Below are 22,322 nucleotides of genomic sequence, written 5' to 3' on the forward strand. Positions count from 1 at the left end.
CTGCTCAACACAGCTACACAAGCACTGCTATTCTACCTCAGCACTTAAAAGTATCTCCCAGTGAACACAAGTCTGTACCTAAAGTAGTCATCGGCTGCCAAGTTATCCTGTATCCCAAGACTGTCTAGTAGAGCCACTTTATTTTACTGGGTCTCCATCATTGCACCAGCACCTAAACCTCTCAGCTATACAGTCCTTGGGTCACTTTCCCCTTTGTGGGTACCGGCAGTCTGGGTGGGTCATTTTCCCCACTCTGGACAAGAGCCCAAGGGATCACAGCCCAGCAGGTCACTGACCACTAGTTAACAGTTAAGCCTGTCCTATCAAAGCAGGTATACCACCCAACCTGTGTGCTGAACTAGCACTGGCATCACAACATTGCCATTACTGGCAGAGCTGTACTACACCAACCACCACAGAAGTGGCGCCGTACCATGCCACAGGTGTTGATCTCTGTAATAGGCAATTTTAGACAGATGACACTTCACTAAATGGAAATACTTTATTGACAAGCATTTCTTCTATAGCTTTACCACTTCAGATAAAGTAACAAGCAGCAGAAAATAAATGGCAGACATTCAAGTTGTAAAACATTTTTATATTATTGCAGCCTTTTTTAGGAGAGGATCGTGTTCATTGTTTCTTTTGAAGATAACATCTTTGATCTGACTGAAGTAAACAGCGACTCCTTGACTGCTACTTCCATCTGAAGCATTGTCAATAGGTTTGTATTCCTTGTGTTTCCTAGAAGAGAACACATTACATTATAGATTAAGATTTTAGAGACTAGAGCGTCATTGCTGTTGTCCAAGTAGGCTGGGGTGGGAGGGAATGGCCCATATTCGCTGCTGTGAGCCATTTTTGAATTATAAGATGAGCTCCATCACTGATTATAAAGAGTGGTGATTGCCACTCAAATATGAGCAGTTAGGCACCCAGACTACCCAGTGAATGGGGCTGGAAGCAGTTGGCTCCACTGAATGTGGAGCGGTGGAAACCTATAACTGCAGCAACAAGATCTGGCCATTACACAGTAAATAAAGCAAATTGCTTCTGGTAAAATTCACCAGGTAACTTGGGCACTGAACAGCTGACCCATACCCTGCCAATCAGTGACTAATGGCTATCCTGTAAAGAACCTTTTCCATTTTGTCTGAAAACCTGTAAGGCATGGTTCTCCAGACTACAGCTCTCCAGCTGTTGCAAAAACACAATTCCCATCATGCCCAGACAGCTTTGGCCGTCCAGGAATGATGGGAAATGCAGTATTGCAACAGCTAAGGGCTGCAGTTTGGAGACCCATGCTCTAAGGGAAGCAGAATTTAGAACTATGTACTTTACAAGACATCTTGCATGAGAAACCTAAAACAATGTTCAAATGCTAGCCACAACAGTACAGAGTTCAAGAAGATTAGCAAAAAAAATAAATCAAAGGAGTACTCATTTGAGAGTCCATTTATACAGTGCCCCCTAAAAAAATAATAATTATGTTCCAGAACTCACTTGTACAAGGTAATCCCAATTACCACAGCAGCAATGGCAGCCAAAGCTAGAGGGACAAGTACTGTTGCAAGAGACCTTTGTGGATTGGAACCTATACATGAGAAAAATAAAAAGTCAGTGTGTATACTGTGTTATTAGTGAGTGGACTTACAGGATGTGTGGGTTCATCCAAACTTGGCACTTACTCCTGATGGCTGGAGAGGAGTAATGAACGTCTGCATCTTCTCCAACCACCAGGAGTGTAATGATGGGCGTCTGGAATCCAGCAAACCCAAACTTACTCTAACGGTAACTAGAGGAACAAACTTGCAGTAACAATGTGAGCATGCTCCGATCAGTCCAAGCCTGGGCGTTTAGCATTTTATTACTGGCAGCTAAATTAAGTTGGTTGAAACCCTAGGGCTGCCTAGAAAACATGGCTAGTTATAGGCTGCATCCAACTTCAGCCACAGTAATCAAATGCAGATAGCTCCAGCAGACCAGGGCATGCTCAGGTTGCGCTCATCTTTTGTTACTATAGGTATTAAGCTCCTATTACACGGGGCGGCTTTCAGCGCTCATTTGCTCATCGTTCCCTGCTCGCTGCTACTACATATGGCGGCAAGCGGGTTAGAGCTGGGGGGGCTGCCTAGGTGATCGATTGATCGTCCAGGCAGCCCATAGCATATAGCAGCAGTCTACGGCCACCACTCCTATTCCAAGGAACGACGGCAGCATATTGCTGCTATGAGTTGTTAGTCTTTCAAACATGTAGCTAGTTTATACTGTTCTATGCAAGGTGAATAAGTGGGCAATACTTACCACCGTCTATAGACACCAGCGTACTAGCTAGAGCCAAACTTGCATCGTCACTCAGTGTAATATTGACGCAATAAGATCCTGGCTCAAATGTTCTTCTTAGGGTCAGTAAGCACTGGTCAGAAGGAGGAACTGCATCACAGACAATGTTCTGGGGAATCATACAGCTAGCATCTGACACTATGGTGCAGGCATCTGTAGGCAGGCTGAAAGAGCAGGGATCATATCAAATACAGAACAGCTTTATCATTTGACAGAATTAGCATGTTCAGTTTGTAGACACATACCTTCCCTGGCAAGTCACCACAAAGTCAATTACAGAGTTCTCAGTCTGAGATGTAGATAGTTGAATGCTTTTAGTTTCCACAACATCAACTGCAAGGACCCCATCTGTAGTTGATAAAAGTAAAAAAATTCTAGCAACGTAGATTATAAAGCCAGCAGTGTCCAAGTCCGATAACTTACCTACAATTGTAATGTTTGCAGTATAATACCCATATCTGTATATGAAGCAGCCAGGAGTTGCAGTTGTCTGTGGATTGGTGGTGTGGACTGTGGTATGGACGGTGGTATGCACAGTGGTAACGTTTGGCTCTTCAGTTGTCAATGGAAAAGTTTCAGTTGTAAATGGTGGTTCTGTGAAGTTACCTGTAATATGGAACAAAGTACATTGAGGTCTTATTCACATTGGCAAAGTAGGTACAGAGGTGTTCAGCGAAACATTTAAAGGTCCCTCACACACTTGCAGTATTCAAAGCACTACAATAAGGCACCAAATGGCCAATCGTGATGAGGATTTCCTGCTGCTCTACCATTTGCATGAGGCCTTAAAACCTTATTCACACATTCAGAGGCTCAGTATTTTTTTTTTCTAACTTACCAGTTGAATTGCTGACTGTGGAAGCACTGGTAGTAGTCTGTAAGTGCGTTGTAGGGATTGGAGTGGATGTTATAGGTTTACATGGACCAGGAATGGCAGCTTTGATAGACAACATTGCAGTATGGCTTCCAAGCAAGTTATATGTATAAGTAGAAACTGGATTATTGGAAACAGACGATCCATTCCCATCACCATAGTCCCAGTCAAATGTCAATTTAGATTTACTGAGGTATTTGCTTGGATCGTGGATTTGGATGTCAAATTTAATTGGCGAATCCTTGATAAAGATATGGTCTGAGGAATTCTTGTCATTCTTCTGGGAAATGTTCACATAAAATGGAATTTTTGCTAAAGGTAAAAAAAAAAAAAAAAAAAAAGTTAGTCACAAAACCTGCCGTTCGAGTAATAAGACCCTTACTACAACGTTTGACATTTCTAACAGACATGACATAGTCTATGGGGGAGATCAAACATGGTGCAACGTGAAACTGGCTCAGTTGCCCCTAGCAACCCGATTCCCCTTTCGTTTTGCAAAGAGTCTGAGGAATGAAAGGTGGAATCTGATTGGTTGCTAGGGGCAACTGAGCCAGTTTCTCTTTACATCATGTTTTATAAGTCTCCCTCGATCAATACTTACATTACTATGAACATTATGCGTTTTTGATTAACCTTTACAATGGGTCTGACCACCAGGACTAGAGATGAGTGAACTAAGGGTCCATTTACACAGAAAGATCTGCCAAAGATTTTGAAGCCAGAAACAGACTATAAACAGAGATCAGGTCATTAAGGAAAGACAGATCTTTCCTTTTCAGATCCATTCCTGGTTTTGGCTTCAAATCTTGGCAAATAATCTGTGTAAGTGGACCCTTAGCGAATCGCTTCGTTCCCATCTGCATTCTGATCAGGCTGTTCCTCTCTGGGTGCTGGGAAAGGATGGATTCAGTCGTGGGACACTTCTCCCAGGACTGGATCCATCCTCCCAGCACCCAGGGAGGAGTAGCAGACTTCAAAAGCCCACAGCCCAACAAGAGTGCAGATGGGAACAAAAGTACTTCATTCCTACTGTAAATTCTCTAGTTTCTATCCATAACAGTAACTTAAGAGTCTTCGCATCGGTATAAATAATAATTTTAATATAATAATTTTATAAACGTAGCATGTACTTGCAATGGATGCATCAGGGATATTTACATACCAGTTACAACATAAACACCGCTTGCTTTAGCAACTGGTTGATGTTTCCAGTGTCCTTTTCGGAATACAGTGACCTCAATCCCTTGTATGCCATCTGGGATGTTTGTAGTATTTATGGACAACACAGCAGAAGACCTCCCAGTCATTTGGTAATACTGGCCTGAAGAGACATATTAAAGTCTTAATTTTCAATCAGCCAAAGCAAACAGTTATAGGACAACAGATAATAGATAATTTCAATCAGATCAAGAGCTTGGTTTTTAAGGTAACCACATAAGATATTGTCAACAATAGCACTTATGTGCAGGATGGCTGATCAGTGCCCAACCACCAGCACCTGGTGATAAGCGAGTATAGCATTTTTCAACCCCATAGAGGTGAATGAAGCAGCAGTACACACTAATCCATCTAACCCGGGGGACAAAGGATTTAAGGCCCTATTACACCAACAGATTATCTGACAGATTTGAGCCAAAGCCAGGAACTAACTAAACAGAATAAAAGGAAAGACTGAGACTTTTCCTCTTTTCAAATCGGTCAGATAATCTGTTTGTGTAATAGGTCCTTCTAGGATAGTTGAGTGTCTGGCTACAGGACCGGATGCAAATTACAAAAAACAGTTAGGGGGGGGGGGGGGCAGCACAAGCGTGTGGGGCAGTGGAAAACCCCTTGTAACTTGTTTCTTCCTAAAAAGACTCGGGTTACATTTGAGTGGATTTAGCGCTAGAGCCAAGGTGGAAGACAAATTTACATAAGCAAAAACACAGGCAGCTTACCTTGAGTGGAGAAGATGTAAATGAAGTTGTCTCGTCTCCAGTGGGGGTGGTGGTGGGGGTGATGTGGGAATGGTTTTCCATCTGGAAAGTTGCTGGCAAAGCTGCAGTTTCCTTCATTGCAGAAATTTATCCACTTGGTCCAGTTATAGACATATTGGTCTGGGAAGCTGGAGGAGACTGTATACAACAAGTTTAATATAATACCAGCTAAGAATCTCCCTTCTATATCAGACATGTCAAAACTCTGGCCCGCAGTGCCATTATTTTTGGCCCACCAGAGTATTTTCCTGTTGTAATAAATCTGGCCCACCGACATTACAGATTATAATCTAGAAGGTCCGAACAGCTGCTCAGATCTTCCATATTATAATCTTGTAGGCCGCAGGCAGTTTTTAGCCTGCAGCCTAGCAGTATGTGAGCAGCGTCCAGACAACAGAATTGTGGTGATGTCACCATGCACTTCCTGTGAACTGTGGAGCCACAGGTAGGATGAGTCTATGGGGGAGGGCTGGCTACTGTATAAGAGACTTAGGGAGGGCTGGCTTCTATACAAGAGGCTATTGCGACAGCTGGCTACTATATAAGACACTATTGGAGGCTGGCTGTATTATATGGGTCACCATTGGGAGGGCTGGCTACTAAGTGGGGCACCATTGGAGGGGTTGGCTACTGCATAGGGCACAGTTAAAGGATTACTGCAGGAAATAATGGGTAACTACCATTGGGGTTGGGGTTTAACCATATCATAGCAATTTATCTCATCATTAATCATTGTGCACAGTGCCGGGGGACGCACACCACTGACAGTGCCAGGAATGCCGTACACTAATCTGACAGTGCCAAGAGCACCGCATGCCCTCTTCAATGAATATCAAGGTTGGCCCGCGACTGTATAATAATTTTTTATTTAAAATTTTGAGTTTGACAGCCCTGTTCTATACAGTCATTGTACTTACCATTTCCACAGCCTCTTTCATAAACTATGTCTCCATCCTCATTTTCTTTCTGGCACCTGGGAAACTGCAGGGTCACAACAAAAGTGACATTTGACCCTATCAGCGCAGGGCTGTCACTGGTCAGCAATGCCTTTACTTTACCACCTAGACAAACAGAATACTTAGTCAGCATGATTTCAGCCATATGCACAAGTCCATCTCATTGAGAATATATGTTGAGCAGGAACCTCGCCAGCAGTTTTCCCATCTAGCATCACCAGACTTCCAGGCAGGGTAGAGTTTCTCATCCCATGAGTTGCTATTAGGAGACCAGCCATCTATATGGTTATTGTGACCTCTAGAGGCAGATTTCCTTCCAGACTCCATGACATCCTGGAACCCTGTTAAGATGGACACATGCATCATAACACAGTGTTTAGTATATGCGCAAGAGGCAGAAGTGAACAAACAAAACTCTACACAAAGTAGTCCCAGTCGTCCCCTTTATGTTAACTAGCATTCTATGCTAGAAGTCATCCCTGTGGCTTCTGTATTTGTTATCAGTAGCTTTTAGAATCAATATTTGCAAACAGACATTTTGAAGGGCAGGGAAACAATGACCCAGGTTTACTAGAGTCTACATAGTTATGGCTTCTTCCTAAGCTAGTTATGTGCCTCATGGGCTTTCTGCTATGCAGCGCTATTGCCTTTCCATGCACTATTCGGGTGCCACAAATGAGAAATGTTAGTCTTAATGGGCATACTTAAACAGACATATCTAAGTTTTGATTGCTTGTGGTTTCAGCTGCCGAGACCCTCACCGATCATGGGAACGAGCAGGAAGCAGAATGCTGCACTTCTCTGCAGCCCGCATTCTGCTTCCTATCTTTATTCAGTGACCCCACGGACTTATTGGAGACACCTTGACACACAGACTGCAAGAGCTGGAGTGTAAAAAAGAGCCACCACACCCTTCTCATCAGCAACATACCGACCAGATGCCAAAATGTTGAACACAACACTCAATGGGGGAGATTTATCAAACTGGTGTAAAGTAGAATGGTCTTAGGGCCCTTTTATACGGAAAGATTATCTGACATTATCTGCCAGAGATTTGAAGCCAGAGACAGGAATGGACTATAAACAGATCAGGTAATAAAGCAAAGCCTGAGATTTCTCCTCTTTTCAAATCCATTCCTGGTTTTGGCTTCAAATCTTTGGCAGATAATCTGTCAGATAATCTTTGTAAAAGGGCCCTTAGCAAACAGATTCCACCTTTCATTTTTCAAAGAATCTGTGGAGAAATAAAAAGTGGAATCTGACTGTTTGCTAGGGGCAACTAAGAATTCTACTTTACACCAGTTTGATAAATCTCCCCCAATGTCTACATACAGATAGGCAACAAACTCCCAGCAACAGCAGTTTGGATTAAAAAGGCTTGTGGTTTTTCCAAGTTTTTTTTTTTTTTACCTTCAAAATAGGGGAATGGAGTATTTAATTCGAAATACTATTCCATTTTATACAAGATACCTAACCCACATTTAGCCATTATAGATTATATATTAGGATTAATGTTATTTATATCAGTCCAAGCTAAGCAAGTGGCCAAGCACAACTACTTTTAAGGCAATAAAGATGTTTAAGAAAACAAAAGTGATGTTTAACAGCCATGTCACTAACTTTTGTTCTCATCATATGATTCAAAATGGTGCAACATTCTATTCTGCGAAATAAAGCGACAACTTCCCTAGTATTGTTTATGGGCTCGCCAAGGAGGATGCAGTTCTTGTTCAGTTTTTGTTTTCAAACCATTAAAGACACATATTCACCACTATACAAGTTACCATTTTTAACCCCCCCCCCACCTAATGCTAACTGCTTGTATGGACATATTATATTTGTGTATACAGCAAAACCTTAGCATAGATTAAGCATAATGCAGTGCATACACCCAACAAGGACATAGGCAAAACCTAAAAAATATACTTTTATCATAGTCAAAACTGCATTTTGAAAAAAAAAAAAAAAAACAAAAAAAAAACACACACAAACACATTTCAGTTGGTGAAGAGATAAGAAAAAAAAAAAAAAAAAAAAAAAATGCACCAGAATACTACTGTAGAATAGCTGCATGGCTAAGTTCACCTTGTCAAATCTTCAGATTAATGATACTCAGATGTACACCAGCCATTATTTGTAGGAAAGGTCTAAACCTGGCAAAGGAGCGGTGCCAAAAATACCGTATTGTTAGTATGAAGCATTTTTGCTGGTTCCATTTTCTGTGCACCATTTTTTGAGTGTGGTGCGTTATGAACAGTTTACACCACTTCCATTTAAAAAATAATTTGTAGCACTTCACAAACCAAAAAGTGGCATGAATGGTTTGAAAATGTGCCACACATTACACCAGAATACAAGCCAAGCAAGACCAAAATGCAGATAAGTCTGGTAATAAGTACTGTACATACCCAATTTTTAAGGGTGCATTCACACAGTGAGTTCATAGTAGATTTCAGGATGAGTTTTAAGTCTGCCGCATTACCCTGAACGTGCTACTGCCTCTGCCCACTTAGCCAATCACTGGGACCCAGAGACTCTAGCAGAAGCACACCGGGGGAATGCAGGTAAGCATTGGCTGTTTAAATAGCCAAGCTAACTTGGCCGCAGTGCCAGTAAAAACAAGAAACCAGGTATGTAGACACTGAGTAATTTTTACGGAAACTGAGTTTTCAGCTCGCGGACTGCAGCAGGCGCGCGCGTCTCTGCGCGTGTCAGACTCAATTCTATGCACGGGCAGATTCTGTCATCTGCCCAAAGAATGATCAAGTTCATTGTTTGGACGGAAGAAAGAATCCGCCCGTGCATAGAATGGAGCCTATGACACGGGCGGAGACATGCGCTGAGAATTCCGCGATGGAGTTTGTCAAAATTACTCAGTGTGCACATAATCTGCTGTGAGAAAGGAGGCCCATAGACTAAAGTGGAACTGAGTCAGAAGTTTTCACTGTGAAAACCCCTTTGTATGAATGCATTAAAAAAAAAAAAAAAAAAAAAAGGTATAATTGTTCCATTGAGTCCTAAGAGACCAAATTTACACAGCATGTTCCAGAGGCTGAAAAATACAAGATTTCCAGTATGGGAAATTCACTTAACCACAAACTGAGAACAGCCCAGTACAACATAGTTCATAGTTATGTCATTTTCTATACAATATCTTATGTTAGCTGTGTAAAATTAAACCCCATAGGACATCATGCATTTCTTAAAAAAAATAAAATGTGGACTATGGGCAGATTTATCAGTATTTGGTGCAGAGTACAGGGGCGTAACTAGAAATGGCTTCGCGGTATCGGCCTTTGTTTAACATTGCCATGTCAAACAGCCGATGTTCATTAAAGTGAATCAGCTGCAATTCATGAAACTCCGTTCCATTGAAGTAAATAGAGCTTAATTGCAAACTACACCTGAACTGGAGACAACAGTAGGGGGAAAAGTGGCCATGTTTTTGTAGCACTGGATAACCCATTTAAGTATGGTAATTTTATATAGCCAGCTGTGCTTCCAGAATGGAGTTTCCCATAGACTTTAAGGTAAATCATTAAAGAAGCACATACACTCACCGCAGCTGATCAAATGTCACACTCACCGCAGCTGATCAAATGTCACACAGCACGGTTCAAGTTAGCCCCTGCTGTGACTCCTCCTCTGTCTCCGGGGATTGTGAGCCAGAAGTCTTGCGCTTCAAAGCACTCTCTATGGAAGCATGTGACTTCCAGCGTTTAATCACAGGAGACAGAAGAGGAGTCACAGAGGCGGACGTGAGGGCACTGGATTTAAACAGCACCGTAGGACCAGAATGAAGACACACCAGGGGAGTCCGATAAAAAAAGCAGTTCACAGAAACTTATAGGTGTCCAGCGGTGCGGCTTCATTCTGGTCCTGCGGCGACGTTCAAATCCAGCGTGCGCTCACATCAGCCTCTGCTGTGACTAAACACTGGAAGTCACATGCTTCCATAGAGAATGCATTGAAGCGCAGGACTTCTAGCATACAATAACAGGAGACAGAAGGGGAGTCACAGCAGCGGCTGAGGTGAGCACGCCGGATATGAACAGCACTGGAATGAAGTCACGCCACCGGACACCGATAACTTTCTGTGAACTGCTTTTTTAAGTACTGCCAAGTATTTTGCTTATACTGCATGTAAAGCATAGCCTAGAAGTGTGTGAACATAATCTCTGTTCACTTGAATCTTAGTTTATGATGCTAGTATCATGGTTAGTGCACTGCAAATTTTTATTTAAAAAAAAAACTGAAGTCATAGAAAAAATAAAAAAAGTCAATCAAGACCTAGCAAAAGGATTATGGGCAATATTTACAGGTTTACACAACCTAGAGGTCACCTTTTAATACTGAATCTCAGTAACTAGGGCATCAAGATACATCACTTTACACCTGTTATGAGAGGTTATTCAGGATTATTAAACATAACAGCTTTCTTCCAAAAACAGCTCCATTCACTTTAATGGGACTAGGCTGCAAAATAATAAAATAATATCACACCCAGACTGAGGGAAAGAGAGATGCTGCTCCTAGAAGAAAAGCAGCTACCTTTTGCCAACCCTGGATGACCCCTTTAACCGCACATCTAAACAACAGAAGGTAATTTATTATTCACACTTACGTTTTCCTGCCTGAATGCCTGAGACCAGGCAGAGCACCACCAGCCCCTCCACTACTGCAGCCAGCATCTTGGAAGGGGAATGAGCTACTCAGGCCTCTGCACACCAGCATATAAATGGGAACCAACAAGTCCCAGCTGCATCCAGGGCCCATGATCCCTCCTCCTGTTTATGAACATCCTGCAGGCCCATCATGTGATAGAATTAGAGAAAGATGTCTGACTTCAAGTAAATGAGCCAGCCTCCCTGCTCATGTGCTTATGAGTCACTCTCAAGTATCTTAAACATCTATGAAGAACTCAGTTTCTCTAAGTGAAATCACAACATTTCCATTTTCATCCTTTCATATCCTTTAAAATATTCTGGATTTTGCAAGCTGAAATCATGGATGAAACCTAATGTACACATTGCTTATTCAAGCAAATACATTACACAAAGGGGGCAATTTATCTTGGCTGTTTTTTTTTTTGTACATCTGGCTAAAGAAGTATTGCCAAACCCGTCCCTCTCTAGCTTTTGTAAAACTACAATTCCCATCATGCCTGGAAAGCCAAATTGTTGTACACACACACACACACACCTCTCTATGTAAACGCACCCATACAAACTAAGGGAAGTGTTCCTGGCTTTGGCTTCAAAGATCTGTCAGATAAATCTCTTTATGTAAACGCACCCATACAAACTAAGGGAAGTGTTCCTGGCTTTGGCTTCAAAGATCTGTCAGATAAATCTCTCTGTGTAAACGCACCCATACAAACTCAGGGTCCATTTACACGGATAGATTAGCGGACAGATTATGTGCCAAAGATTTGAAGCCAAAGCCAGGAATGGATTTGAAAAGAGGAGAAATCTCAGGCTTTCCTTTATGACCTGATCTCTGTTTATAGTCTGTTCCTGGCTTTGGCTTCAAATCTTTGGCAGATAATCTGTCAGATAATCTTTCTGTGTAAATGGACCCTAAGGGAAGCTCGGCACTTGGCTTATACAGCAATTGAGCTTGTAGTTTCACCGGACTGGATCCAGCTTTTCCAGGCATCCAGGGTGGAGCGACACAAAGATCAAACGCAGCCGGTGTATAAACTGAGTGCTGAGCAAACTAAGCGCTCGCTCATCTCTAATTTAAAGTGAAAGTGCACTCAATATATGAATTATAATAAATCTGCATGAGACCATGGTGAGTGACAAGGAGAAAACTTTCAATATTTAATTGTGTATCCACAATTACGGACAAATTTATGCAACGTGTTAATAAGAAATGTACCTGCATATGACTCGTACTGTAGTTTACTGCAGCTCAATCCCAGTCAGGGTACAAACACACACAGCAGATACGCAGCAGATACGCAGCAGATACGCAGCAGATACGCAGCAGATCTGCAGTAGATTTGGTGGTGCAGATTTGATGCTGTGTTCAGTTATTTAGATCTAATCTGCTGCGTATCTGCTGCGTATTTGTTGCGTATTTGCTGCGTATCGCAGCAGTAAATAGGCTGCGTATACGGTGTGTGGGTTTGTACCCTCAAGAGAATAATAATGAGCTGCAGTACCAGGCACAGCCACAACTGTATGTTCGGCACTGTGCTTTAATACACAGTGAATAGAACACCATCACTTAACCCCTTTAGGACTGGGCTAATGTTGGCCTTAAAGGGGCACTCCGGCGAAAATCTTTTTCTTTCAAATCAACTGGTTTCAGAAAGTTATATAGATTTGTAATTTACTTCTATAAAAAAATCTCAGGAACTGTCCATAACAGAAATAGTTTTCTATGGGAATTCCTGGGAGTTCCTGTCTATGGGTATGTGCACACGGAGCAATTCTAGCGGAATTCCGCCCGAATTCCGCCATAAAAAGCGGGCGGAATCCGCGTGGAATTCCGCCCGTGTAAATGCAACATTGCTCTTTCCATAGAGAACAATGGGATTTCCGACTGCCCGTGCACACAGAGTAAATTTCCGTCCGGGATTCCGCGCAGAATCCGCATTCCGCCCAAAGAATGTTCATGTCAATTCTTTGGGCGGATTCCGCTAGAGGAATCCTATAGAAGTCAATGGGGTTTGAATTCTGCTGGTAATTCCGCTTGCATTCCGCTTGATTTCCGCGCGGATTCCGCTCGAATTCCGCTCAAATTCCGCCCGAATTCCGCTCAAATTCTGCCAGAGCAGAATAGGCGAGGAATTTCAAGCAGAAGTCTTTCAGCTACAATTCCTCGAGAATTGCTCAGTGTGCAAGGGCCCTCAGACAGAGGTGGCAGCAGACAGCACTGTGTCAGACTGAAAAGAAAACATTTCCTGCAGGACATACAGCAGCTGATAAGTATGGAAAGATTGAGATTTTTAAATAGAAGGAAGTTACACAGAGAGATTTATCTGACAGATTATTAAATCCAAAACCAGGAATAGATTTGAAAAGAGGAGAAATCTTAGTCTTTCCTTTATGACCTGTTCTCTGTTTATAGTCTGCTCCTGGCTTTGGCTTCAAAAATCTGTCAGATAAATCTTTCTGTGTAAACACACCATTAGAAATCTATATAACTTTCTGAAACCAGTTGATCTGAAAGAAAAACATTTTCACTTGATAACCTTTAAAGGACCTGAGACCAATATTTTTAATTAACTACTATAGATTATCTGCCAAAGATTTGAAGCCAAAGCCAGAAACAGACTATAAACAGAGATCAGGTCATAAAGGAAAGCCTGAGATTTCTCCTCTTTTCAAATCCATTCCTAGTTTTGGCTTCAAATCTTTGGCAGATAATCTTTCTGTGTAAATGGACCCTAATTCACAGAATACAGACATGTCAATGTAACCATCACTTGCATGTTGTAACCCCCCCCCCCCCAAAAAAAATAAATAAATAAATAAATAAATAAAAATCTTGTTCCTTTTAGGATACTTAATGTTGCTTTAAAGTGGCCACAATTTTTTTTTTATATTTCTCCTTTGTTATCATGTGATATTGTTTTGAAATTAGATTGCACAATAAAATAATAATAAATACATCATTGCCATGTGTTCCAGGATTTCTGAGGTTGCCCTTTCTTTAGCCCATCATTTTTTGCTGTGCTATTTCCATGAGATGATGAACTGTGTTCTATTATTTGTATTTGCTTTGGGCATAATCCAGTCTCTGTGAATCTGATAGATAAAAGATTTACAACAAACATCATTATAATCACATATAATTATATATTTATTGCAGCAGTTGTATAAGGACTGTCTTTCAGAAACAGTGTTTACAGCAGTGGTGTTATGGTGTTAGGACACAGGGCAATTCCCTGGCACTTTTCCTTGGACAGAGGCATCTCTGGGCGAGGTCCACTTGTTTTTAGGGCATCTTCTGGTCAAAATGCATAATGGCGCACACAACGCCCTGACCAGGGGCAGACACAGACAGACCTTGTGTAAAAAATGTGCCTGGGCCCCTCATAAGTGAACCATGCCACCACACTCCTCCCCCACCCAGAAGCATATGAAACAATGCACATCTTTACATGCTCAAAATTCCCACCTTTGTAGCGTTTTGTGCAAATGTTTCAGACTCTGGACTGGTATCACACAGCATTGCTTAGATACACTGGTATCTCACAGGGTGACCTACATATGACCCTGCTCCTGTTAGTGCTGCTGCACAGACCTTCATACACTGCTTAGCATTGGAGATGAATTTTAGCAGGTCAGACATATGCAGTCAATCTTAAAGGGGTACAACAGGGTACAATCTTAAAGGAGAAGTCCGGTGAAAATTTGTACTAAAGTATTGTATTGCCCTCCAAAAGTTATGCAAATCACCAATATACACTTATTACAGGGAAATACACATAAAGTGCTTTTTTCCCTGCACTTACTTCTGCATCAAGGCTTCAATTCCTCGATAAAATGGTGATGTCACTTCCTGGATAAAATGGTGATGTCACGACCCGACTCCCAAAGCTGTGCGGGCTGTGGCTGCTGGAGAGGATGATGGCAGGGGGATGCTCAGTGTCCCTCCAGTGCCCTGTGTCCCTCAGTGTCCCTCTGCCATCATCCTCTTCAGCAGCCACAGCCCGCACAGCTCTGGGAGTCGGATAGTGATATCACCATGTTATCCAGGAAGTGAAGCCTTGATACAGTAGTAAGTGCAGGGAAAAAAGTGCATATTGGTGTATTGTATAACTTTTGGGGAGACAGTTTAATAAACATTTTTGCCGGACTTTTCTAGACACTACTGACAAATATGCACACACAAAATACATACATAGATACAGTAGATACACACACGCAAATACAGTACATACACACAGCACTTACAGCTTAGTCCTCCCCCTCTTCCTCTCTGTAGTCGGGCTGACCTCCCCTTGGTAATATTGAGGACCTGCATGTTATGTGATCCTTCATCACTCTCCTTCTCAGATCCTTTTGATGTTTAGCCCGCTCACCCTGCACTACAATGACCAGGCTGAACATTACGGCACAATCCCCACCCTGGGCACTGTGCAGCTGAACAGGGTGCACATGTGGTATGTCTGCTACTGGCCTCGACAGACATCAGAACCCAATGTAAAGTAGGTGACAGTGAGAGTTGTCTGATTTGTAGTTTGGTAATTTGGGACTAGTTTGAGTCTAATAAAAATGTTAGGATCTGGTCTGGGGTCTGACTGAATTTAGTAGTCTGATCTGGGGTCTAAATTTGTTCAGGGGTCATAATTGCTAACGATGTCCGTGCAGCCCTTGCTAAACGATTATCGTGCCGCGTAATAGGCCCAGTAAACAAATGCTGATCTAACAGATCGGCGCTCATTTACAGTATTGTTCCCTCATCAGCCCATGTAATAGGACTCTAAAAATTTGTATTAACATAGCATTTTATTTTGAGGGACTAGTCAGCAGATTAATGCCCACTATTGTGTGAATTCCAGCTCCAAGAGATTCTGGTTCCATGATTGTTGAGGGTCTATAGCGGATATCACTGTTGTTGGAGCAGACTATAGCAATGACTAACCAGGCACTTTGGCTAGCATAATTGGGGCGCTGTATTTTCAGTATAATTTTATATAGGCATTACCTTTAATAATGATAATGTATAATTCTCATGTGACAACTTAATACATATAATAGCAGATCTACAATGGGTGGTATGCAGACAGCATCCCTTTACGAGATTGCATGCAGTACATACACTCCGCTAGCCTTCAGACTGTCCAGTTTGTGTGCAAAGGATCATGTGCTGTGAAATTGCATTTATTTCATCACTTGATACCATGAAGACAAGTTTCATATGACAACAAATGGGAAGTACAGGTCATGCCTGCCCAGCGTCTAAAAGTGACTGCAGCTTGAGCAGAAAACAATGAATCAGCATTTGTATCAGGTGCTAGAAGTTTAGGCTCTAATGGTGTCAGAGGGTAAGTTACTCTGTTTTTCTTTGTTCCCAAAGAGATTAAGGGGACAAACACACACCGTATACGCTGCGTATTTACTGCTGCGATACGCAGCAGATACGCAGCAGATTAGATCTATATAACTGAACAGAGCATCAAATCTGCTGCAGATCTGCTGCGTATCTGCTGCGTATACGGTGTGTGTGTTTGTTCCCCAAGGGTGCCTTCACACGCTAGGTCCTGGCAGATCACTGTCAGTACATACACGCAGTGGTCTGAACGACCGATGTGTGTATGTAATTCTGCCGGCTGCTTAACCCCTTCTGATGCCGCCCGCCTCCCGCTCCCGGCGTCTTGCTCTTGCGCCCGGCCAATCAGTGTGTTACCCTGCCGCAGCCACTGATTGGCCGGGCGCGAGAGCAGGACGCCGGGACCCCGTGGAGCGAGGAGGTATGTATACAGAGCGGAGCGAGAGTCGGGCGGCATCAGAAGGGGTTAAGCGGCCAGCAGAATTACATACACGCAGCGGTCGTTCAGATCGCTGCGTGTATGTACTCACAGTGATCTGCCAGGACCTAGCTGACTTGCAGAGTTATTAACACTGCGAGTCGGTACGTGTGAAGCTACTCTAAGGGTACAAACACACACGGCATATACGCTGCGTATTTACTGCTGCGATACGCAGCAAATACGCAGCAGATACGCAGCAGATTACATCTAAATAACTGAACACAGCATCAAATCTGCACCATCAAATCTGCTGCGTATCTGCTGCGTATACGGTGTGTGTGTTTGTACCCTCAGGCTACAAACCCACTTAGCGGGTCTGCAGCGAGTCTCCATGCTGCGTATTTGCAGCGAGACTCGCTGCAGATCCCGGCCCTATACTTTTAATGGCAGACAAACACGCAGCAGGGATGTACATCCCTGCTGCGAGTTTGTCTGCAGCCCACCCCATTAACCCCCCGGCCGCCGGAGCTGATACTTCACCTGATCCCGGCTCCGGCGGTTCCCGATGTCTTCAGCAAGCCGGAGCGGGGACCAGGTGAAGTATATGCTCCAGCCAGCCGCCCGCAGCCCCGGCCGCCCGATCGCCCCCCCGCAGCACCGATCGCACGCCCCTCCACAGCACCGATCGCACGCCCCCCCCCCCGCAGCACCGATCGCTTGATCGCCCCCCGGCAGCACCGATCGGCCCCCTGCAGCCCCGGCCGCCCCCCGCACCACCGATCGCACGCCCCCCCCCCCCCCCCCCGCAGCACTGATCGCTCGCACTCCCCCCTGCAGCGATCGGTGCTGCCGGGGGGCGATCGAGCGGCCGGGGCTGCAGGGGGACGATCGGTGCTGCCGGGGGGCGATCGAGCGGCCGGGGCTGCGGGGGGGGGGGGGCGATTTGGGGGGGCGTGCAAGCGATCGGTGCTGCGGGGGGGGGGCGTGCGATCGGTGCTTGCGGGGGGGGGGCGTGCGATCGGTGCTGCAGGGGGGGGCGTGCGATCGGTGCTGCGGTTTGGGGGCGTGCGATCGGTGCTGCGGGGGGGGGGCGTGCGATCGGTGCTGCGGGGGGGCAATCGGGCGGCCGGGGCTGCGGGCGGCTGGCTGGAGCATATACTTCACCTGGTCCCCGCTCCGGCTTGCTGAAGACATCGGGAACCGCCGGAGCCGGGATCAGGTGAAGTATCAGCTCCGGCGGGGTTAATGGGGTGGGCTGCAGACAAACTCGCAGCAGGGATGTACATCCCTGCTGCGTGTTTGTCTGCCATTAAAAGTATAGGGCCGGGATCTGCAGCGAGTCTCGCTGCAAATACGCAGCAAGGGGACTCGCTGCAGACCTGACAAGTGGGTTTGTAGCCTAAAGGGGTATTCCAATATCAACTAACAGTTAACGTTTCAATATATATTTTATTAGAGATTTTTGTATTTTAACAACACAAGCGATAACATACCCCTTGGTGGGGGAAACAGAAACAACAACAAAAACTTAGACAAACACAAAAACAAAGGTCAGGTAGGAATGCGGCGTAAAGCACTGTGAACCTTTGTCATATGTTCTTATGTGGAGTATGAGTGATGCGTGGGTCAATCGGGTTGAATCTACAGATAGTGCTACAACTGAAGTGCAATACTAATGAGGGCAATCAAGATACATCTTACATAAGAAATCAGATCTCGACCTGACAACATAACAAAAAGAAACTGCTAATAAGAACTACAAGTAGCAGGCAATCGCCTATTAGGCGGTCCATGTGTAGTAAAGCCTTCATAAGTCCAACCATGTTTCACCAAATTATGTTCCTTCTGTGTCTCGTCCGGTCCTCCAGCACCTCTAGATATGGGGTGGTCATCTCCCTTAGCACCTAAAAGATGTGTACCCTAGTAGGAGTCAGTACGCGGGTGGTTCAGAATGGTATATACTCTCAGACCATGGTAGCCAGTGGGAGTCAAAGGAAGGGCCACTATCACGTCCGAAAGCAATAAGGCGTTCCAGAGAGTAGACTCTGCGCATTTCTTGTACAGCTTCTGCTGCTATTGGAGGATTTCCGGCCTTCCATTGTCTCGTAATGGCCATTCTGGCTAATGTTAAAAGTTTGCAAATGACCCATCTGGCTCTATAGGGGATCTTATCGACTCCTATAAGTAAGAGTGCCATTTCAGGAGATAACACGTAAGTGGTACCTAGTATGTTTGAGATAATATCAGAGATCTGGTTCCAAAATAATTTGAGCAAGGGACATCCCCACAGTATATGTAAGAGGTCTCCCTTACCTCCACACAAACGCCAGCATTGGTTGGACGTAGATGGATATATGGCTTGCAATTTTGTTGGGGTATAATACCACAGCAGCCTCACTTTCAATATATTTTCTCTCTGTGAGGTGTTAATAACCGACTTCAGAGCCCATCTATATGCAATTTGCCAGTCAGTTTGTGTGTAAGCAGCTTGGAGGGTCTCTTCCCATTCTATCATACTGGGGGTTTTGGAAAAAGTATCAATATCTCCACACATTGCGTACAGTTTTTTCAATCCTTTCTGTTTAAGGAGGAGTGTTGTGATCAGATACGTGCACCATTTGATTTTGTGTTGTAAGATCCCCGTAAGGAAGTGTCGAATTTGTAGGTATACAAAGAAATCTTTATTGGGCAAGTCGTATTGGAGTCTGAGGGATTGGAAGTCTAGGAGATTATTTGCGTCGGTCAGTAGGAGTATTGTTTTAATCCCTGAGGACTGCCACCTCAGAATCTGGGTGTGGCATGAGGGCGGGAGGGAGTAAAGGAGTATGGACAAGGGAGGGTTACAAGATAGGAAGGTCAAGGAGGTGCCCCTCGAGTTGTGTAGGCTGCGCCAACATTTGAGAGTGGCGAGCATAGGAGGTGACAAAGGCATTTTAAATTTAGGCAGCCAGGAGTATGCATAGGGTAGAGCCCTAAGATCGCCTCCTGCAAATGTCTGTTCTATAAGAATCCAATTTTTATCAGTCTCCTCTGCCCACCACTCCTTCAACTGCTGAAATATGGTAGCTGCATAGTAAGCATGTGGGTCTGGGATGCCTATGCCTCCAGCTTCAGTGGGCCTAATCAGGGTTGTGTACCTTATTCGGGGGGGTTTCCCCTTCCACACCAAGTGCGAAATCATTTTCCTCACTGCTTTAAAGTAGGCGAGAGGGATACAAATGGGAAGAGTACGGAAAAGGTACAGCAACTTCGGTAATAATAACATTTTGAATGCAGCCACTCGTCCTGTCCAGCTAATTTCCGACTTGGACATTTCCTCTGCTTGCTGTTTGAGGTCTGTTAGGAGTGGAATGTAATTATGTTTATATAGTAACCTGGGGTTCAGAGTAATGTTGGTACCCAGATACTTGATAGAGTCCTGCTTCCAATCTAAGGGAATTTGGGTTTTCAGAGTGTCTAGTGCACGGTCTTGGATGTGGAAGGGGAGAGCCTCGGATTTGGAAGTGTTCAGTTTATAATATGAGACCTTACTAAACTCTTCCAAAATCTGAATGGCTCTGGGGAGGGATTTTTGCGGGGAACTCAATGTCAGAATAATGTCATCTGCGTACAGAGAGAGAGTGTGTGCAGTTGGGCCTATCTGTATGCCGGAGATTTGGGAATCTAGGCGGAACATCTGTGCTAGGGGTTCTAGGGATATAATGAAAATTAAGGGTGAGAGGGGACAGCCCTGTCTAGTCCCATTTGTGATGGGCAGAGGGCCTGAAAGGGAACCATTGGCAAATATGCGAGCCGAGGGTTTGGAGTAAAGAGCTTTTATACAATTCAGAATGTCTCCTGATATCCCCATTCTCTGGAGCACCGAGAAGGCGTAGATCCATGAAATTCGATCAAACGCCTTCTCGGCGTCCAGAGAGACCAGTACAGCGGGGGTCTTTTTCAAATGGAGGTGATGAACAATGTCCACCACCCGGCGCGTATTATCGTACGCTTGACGAAGGCGAATGAAGCCTGTCTGGTCTTTATGAATCACAGTTGGTAATATATCAGCCAGCCTATTTGCCAACATCTTGGCGTATATTTTAATGTCAGAGTTTAGTAAGGATATTGGCCTAAAGTTTTTGGGGCTGTCGGTGGGCTTACCTGGCTTGGGAATGGTAACAACTATAGCTTCCTGGTTCTCTGGAGGCATAGATCCAGTGGATCTAGCCTCTTCAAAGAAATGTTGCATGTGGGGAAGTAGGGTGGGGATGAAGGTCTTGTAATATTGGTTCGTTAACCCGTCTGGGCCCGGTGACTTATTTATTGGAAGATTTTTAATAATCTGGGTTAGTTCCTGGCTCGTTATGGGGGCATTTAGAGTATCTAGCTGGTCAGGGTTTAGGGTGGGGAGGGGGATTTTAGCAAGGAATTCATCTATCAGTGCCTGCGATGGTTGGGGAGTAGATGGGTCTGAGTTTAGGTTGTATAGTGACTTGTAGAAGTCTCGAAAACAGTTAGCGATGCTCCGTGGGTCTATATGTTTGCCTGACGTGATTGGATCTATAAGGTGGGGGATGCGCGTTTTGGTGTGTTTTGCCTTTAGCTTATTTGCTAGCAGGCGGCCGGCTTTGTCGCTATGAGCGTAGAAGACGCTCTTGGTTTTCCTGAGTTTACGTTCAAACTCAGACTGTAATGTGTCTCTAAGCTGATTCCGCAGCTGTCTTATCTTGTCTGTTAGGGATTGAGTTCTGAACCGCTTGTGTGTCTCTTCTAGTTTCCCAATCTCTTTTAATAGGTCCTGGACAGCTTTCCCTCTCTCGCGTTTGACCTTGCATCCTAATTTAATAAGTGTGCCTCGGACCACTGCCTTGTGAGCGTTCCATAGTGTGGAGGCTGATACTTGTTCCAGATTATTATGGAGAAAGTAATCAGTAAGCGAGTTTTCCACTTCCGCTTTGTATGTGGGGTGTGAGATGAGAAATGTATTGCATCTCCACAAATATGTGGGGGAGCTGCTAGATCTCTCATTAATAAGGAGGGTCACAGGGCAATGGTCCGACCAAGTTCTTGTTTCTATAGTGGACTTATCTAAGTTCATTAGAGTAGCGGTGTCTGACAAGATCAGGTCAATCCTAGAATAGCAGTTATGTACCGAGGAGAAATAACTAAAATCTAGTTCGGTGCTGTGTTGTGCTCTCCACACATCAATAAGTTGTTCCTGCCATAACAGTGTGTCTAGTGATGGCCGGGAGCGGAGTGCATCATGTGATATATCCCTCAGCTTGTCGGGAGCTATGTTGAAATCTCCACATATCAGCAATTGGCCTTGTTTATGTTTAGTTATAAGCCTGAATAATTTTCTTAGAAAGCCCAGTTGTCCCTGATTGGGGGCGTATAGAGCCACAAGTGTGTAGGATATATTGTTAATGGTGCAAAGTAGAATTACATAGCGGCCATTGGGATCAATAATTTCCTTTTTTATTGATACCGCTAAGGTGTTCTTGAAGGCAATCATAACTCCCCTCGCCTTAGATTGGTAGTGCGAATGGACTATTATCGGGTAAGAGGGGTTTTTTACCCTATGGACATCTTTTGCCACAATGTGAGTTTCAGAAATGCACAAAACATCTCCACGAAGTTTTTTCGCTTCAGACCAAAGAAAGGATCTGCGAGCGGGTGTATTTAGGCCCCTCACATTGTAAGCAATCAATTTAAAACCCATTGTAAGGTGTCATAGGTGCTGCAGTGAGGTTATACTG

The 22,322-nt window shown here is 44.1% G+C and overlaps 1 protein-coding gene across 1 annotated transcript; it reads right to left on the bottom strand.

Annotated features, from left to right (window-relative positions):
• Nucleotides 1–488: 488 nt before the first annotated feature.
• Nucleotides 489–10,948, bottom strand: LOC138784776 (protein QNR-71-like). Its single transcript, XM_069960464.1, has 11 exons — nt 10,774–10,948; nt 6,338–6,490; nt 6,111–6,254; nt 5,155–5,331; nt 4,380–4,538; nt 3,182–3,529; nt 2,767–2,949; nt 2,589–2,691; nt 2,305–2,507; nt 1,504–1,594; nt 489–744 (listed from the first exon to the last, which is right to left on the bottom strand). Exons 1-11 carry the CDS (start codon nt 10,838–10,840, stop codon nt 597–599), a joined length of 1,776 nt encoding a protein of 591 aa, XP_069816565.1. The 5' UTR covers nt 10,841–10,948; the 3' UTR covers nt 489–596.
• Nucleotides 10,949–22,322: the final 11,374 nt, after the last annotated feature.

Source organism: Dendropsophus ebraccatus, chromosome 2 (genome assembly GCF_027789765.1).
Source record: "Dendropsophus ebraccatus isolate aDenEbr1 chromosome 2, aDenEbr1.pat, whole genome shotgun sequence".
NCBI classification, from domain to species: Eukaryota; Metazoa; Chordata; class Amphibia; order Anura; family Hylidae; genus Dendropsophus; species Dendropsophus ebraccatus.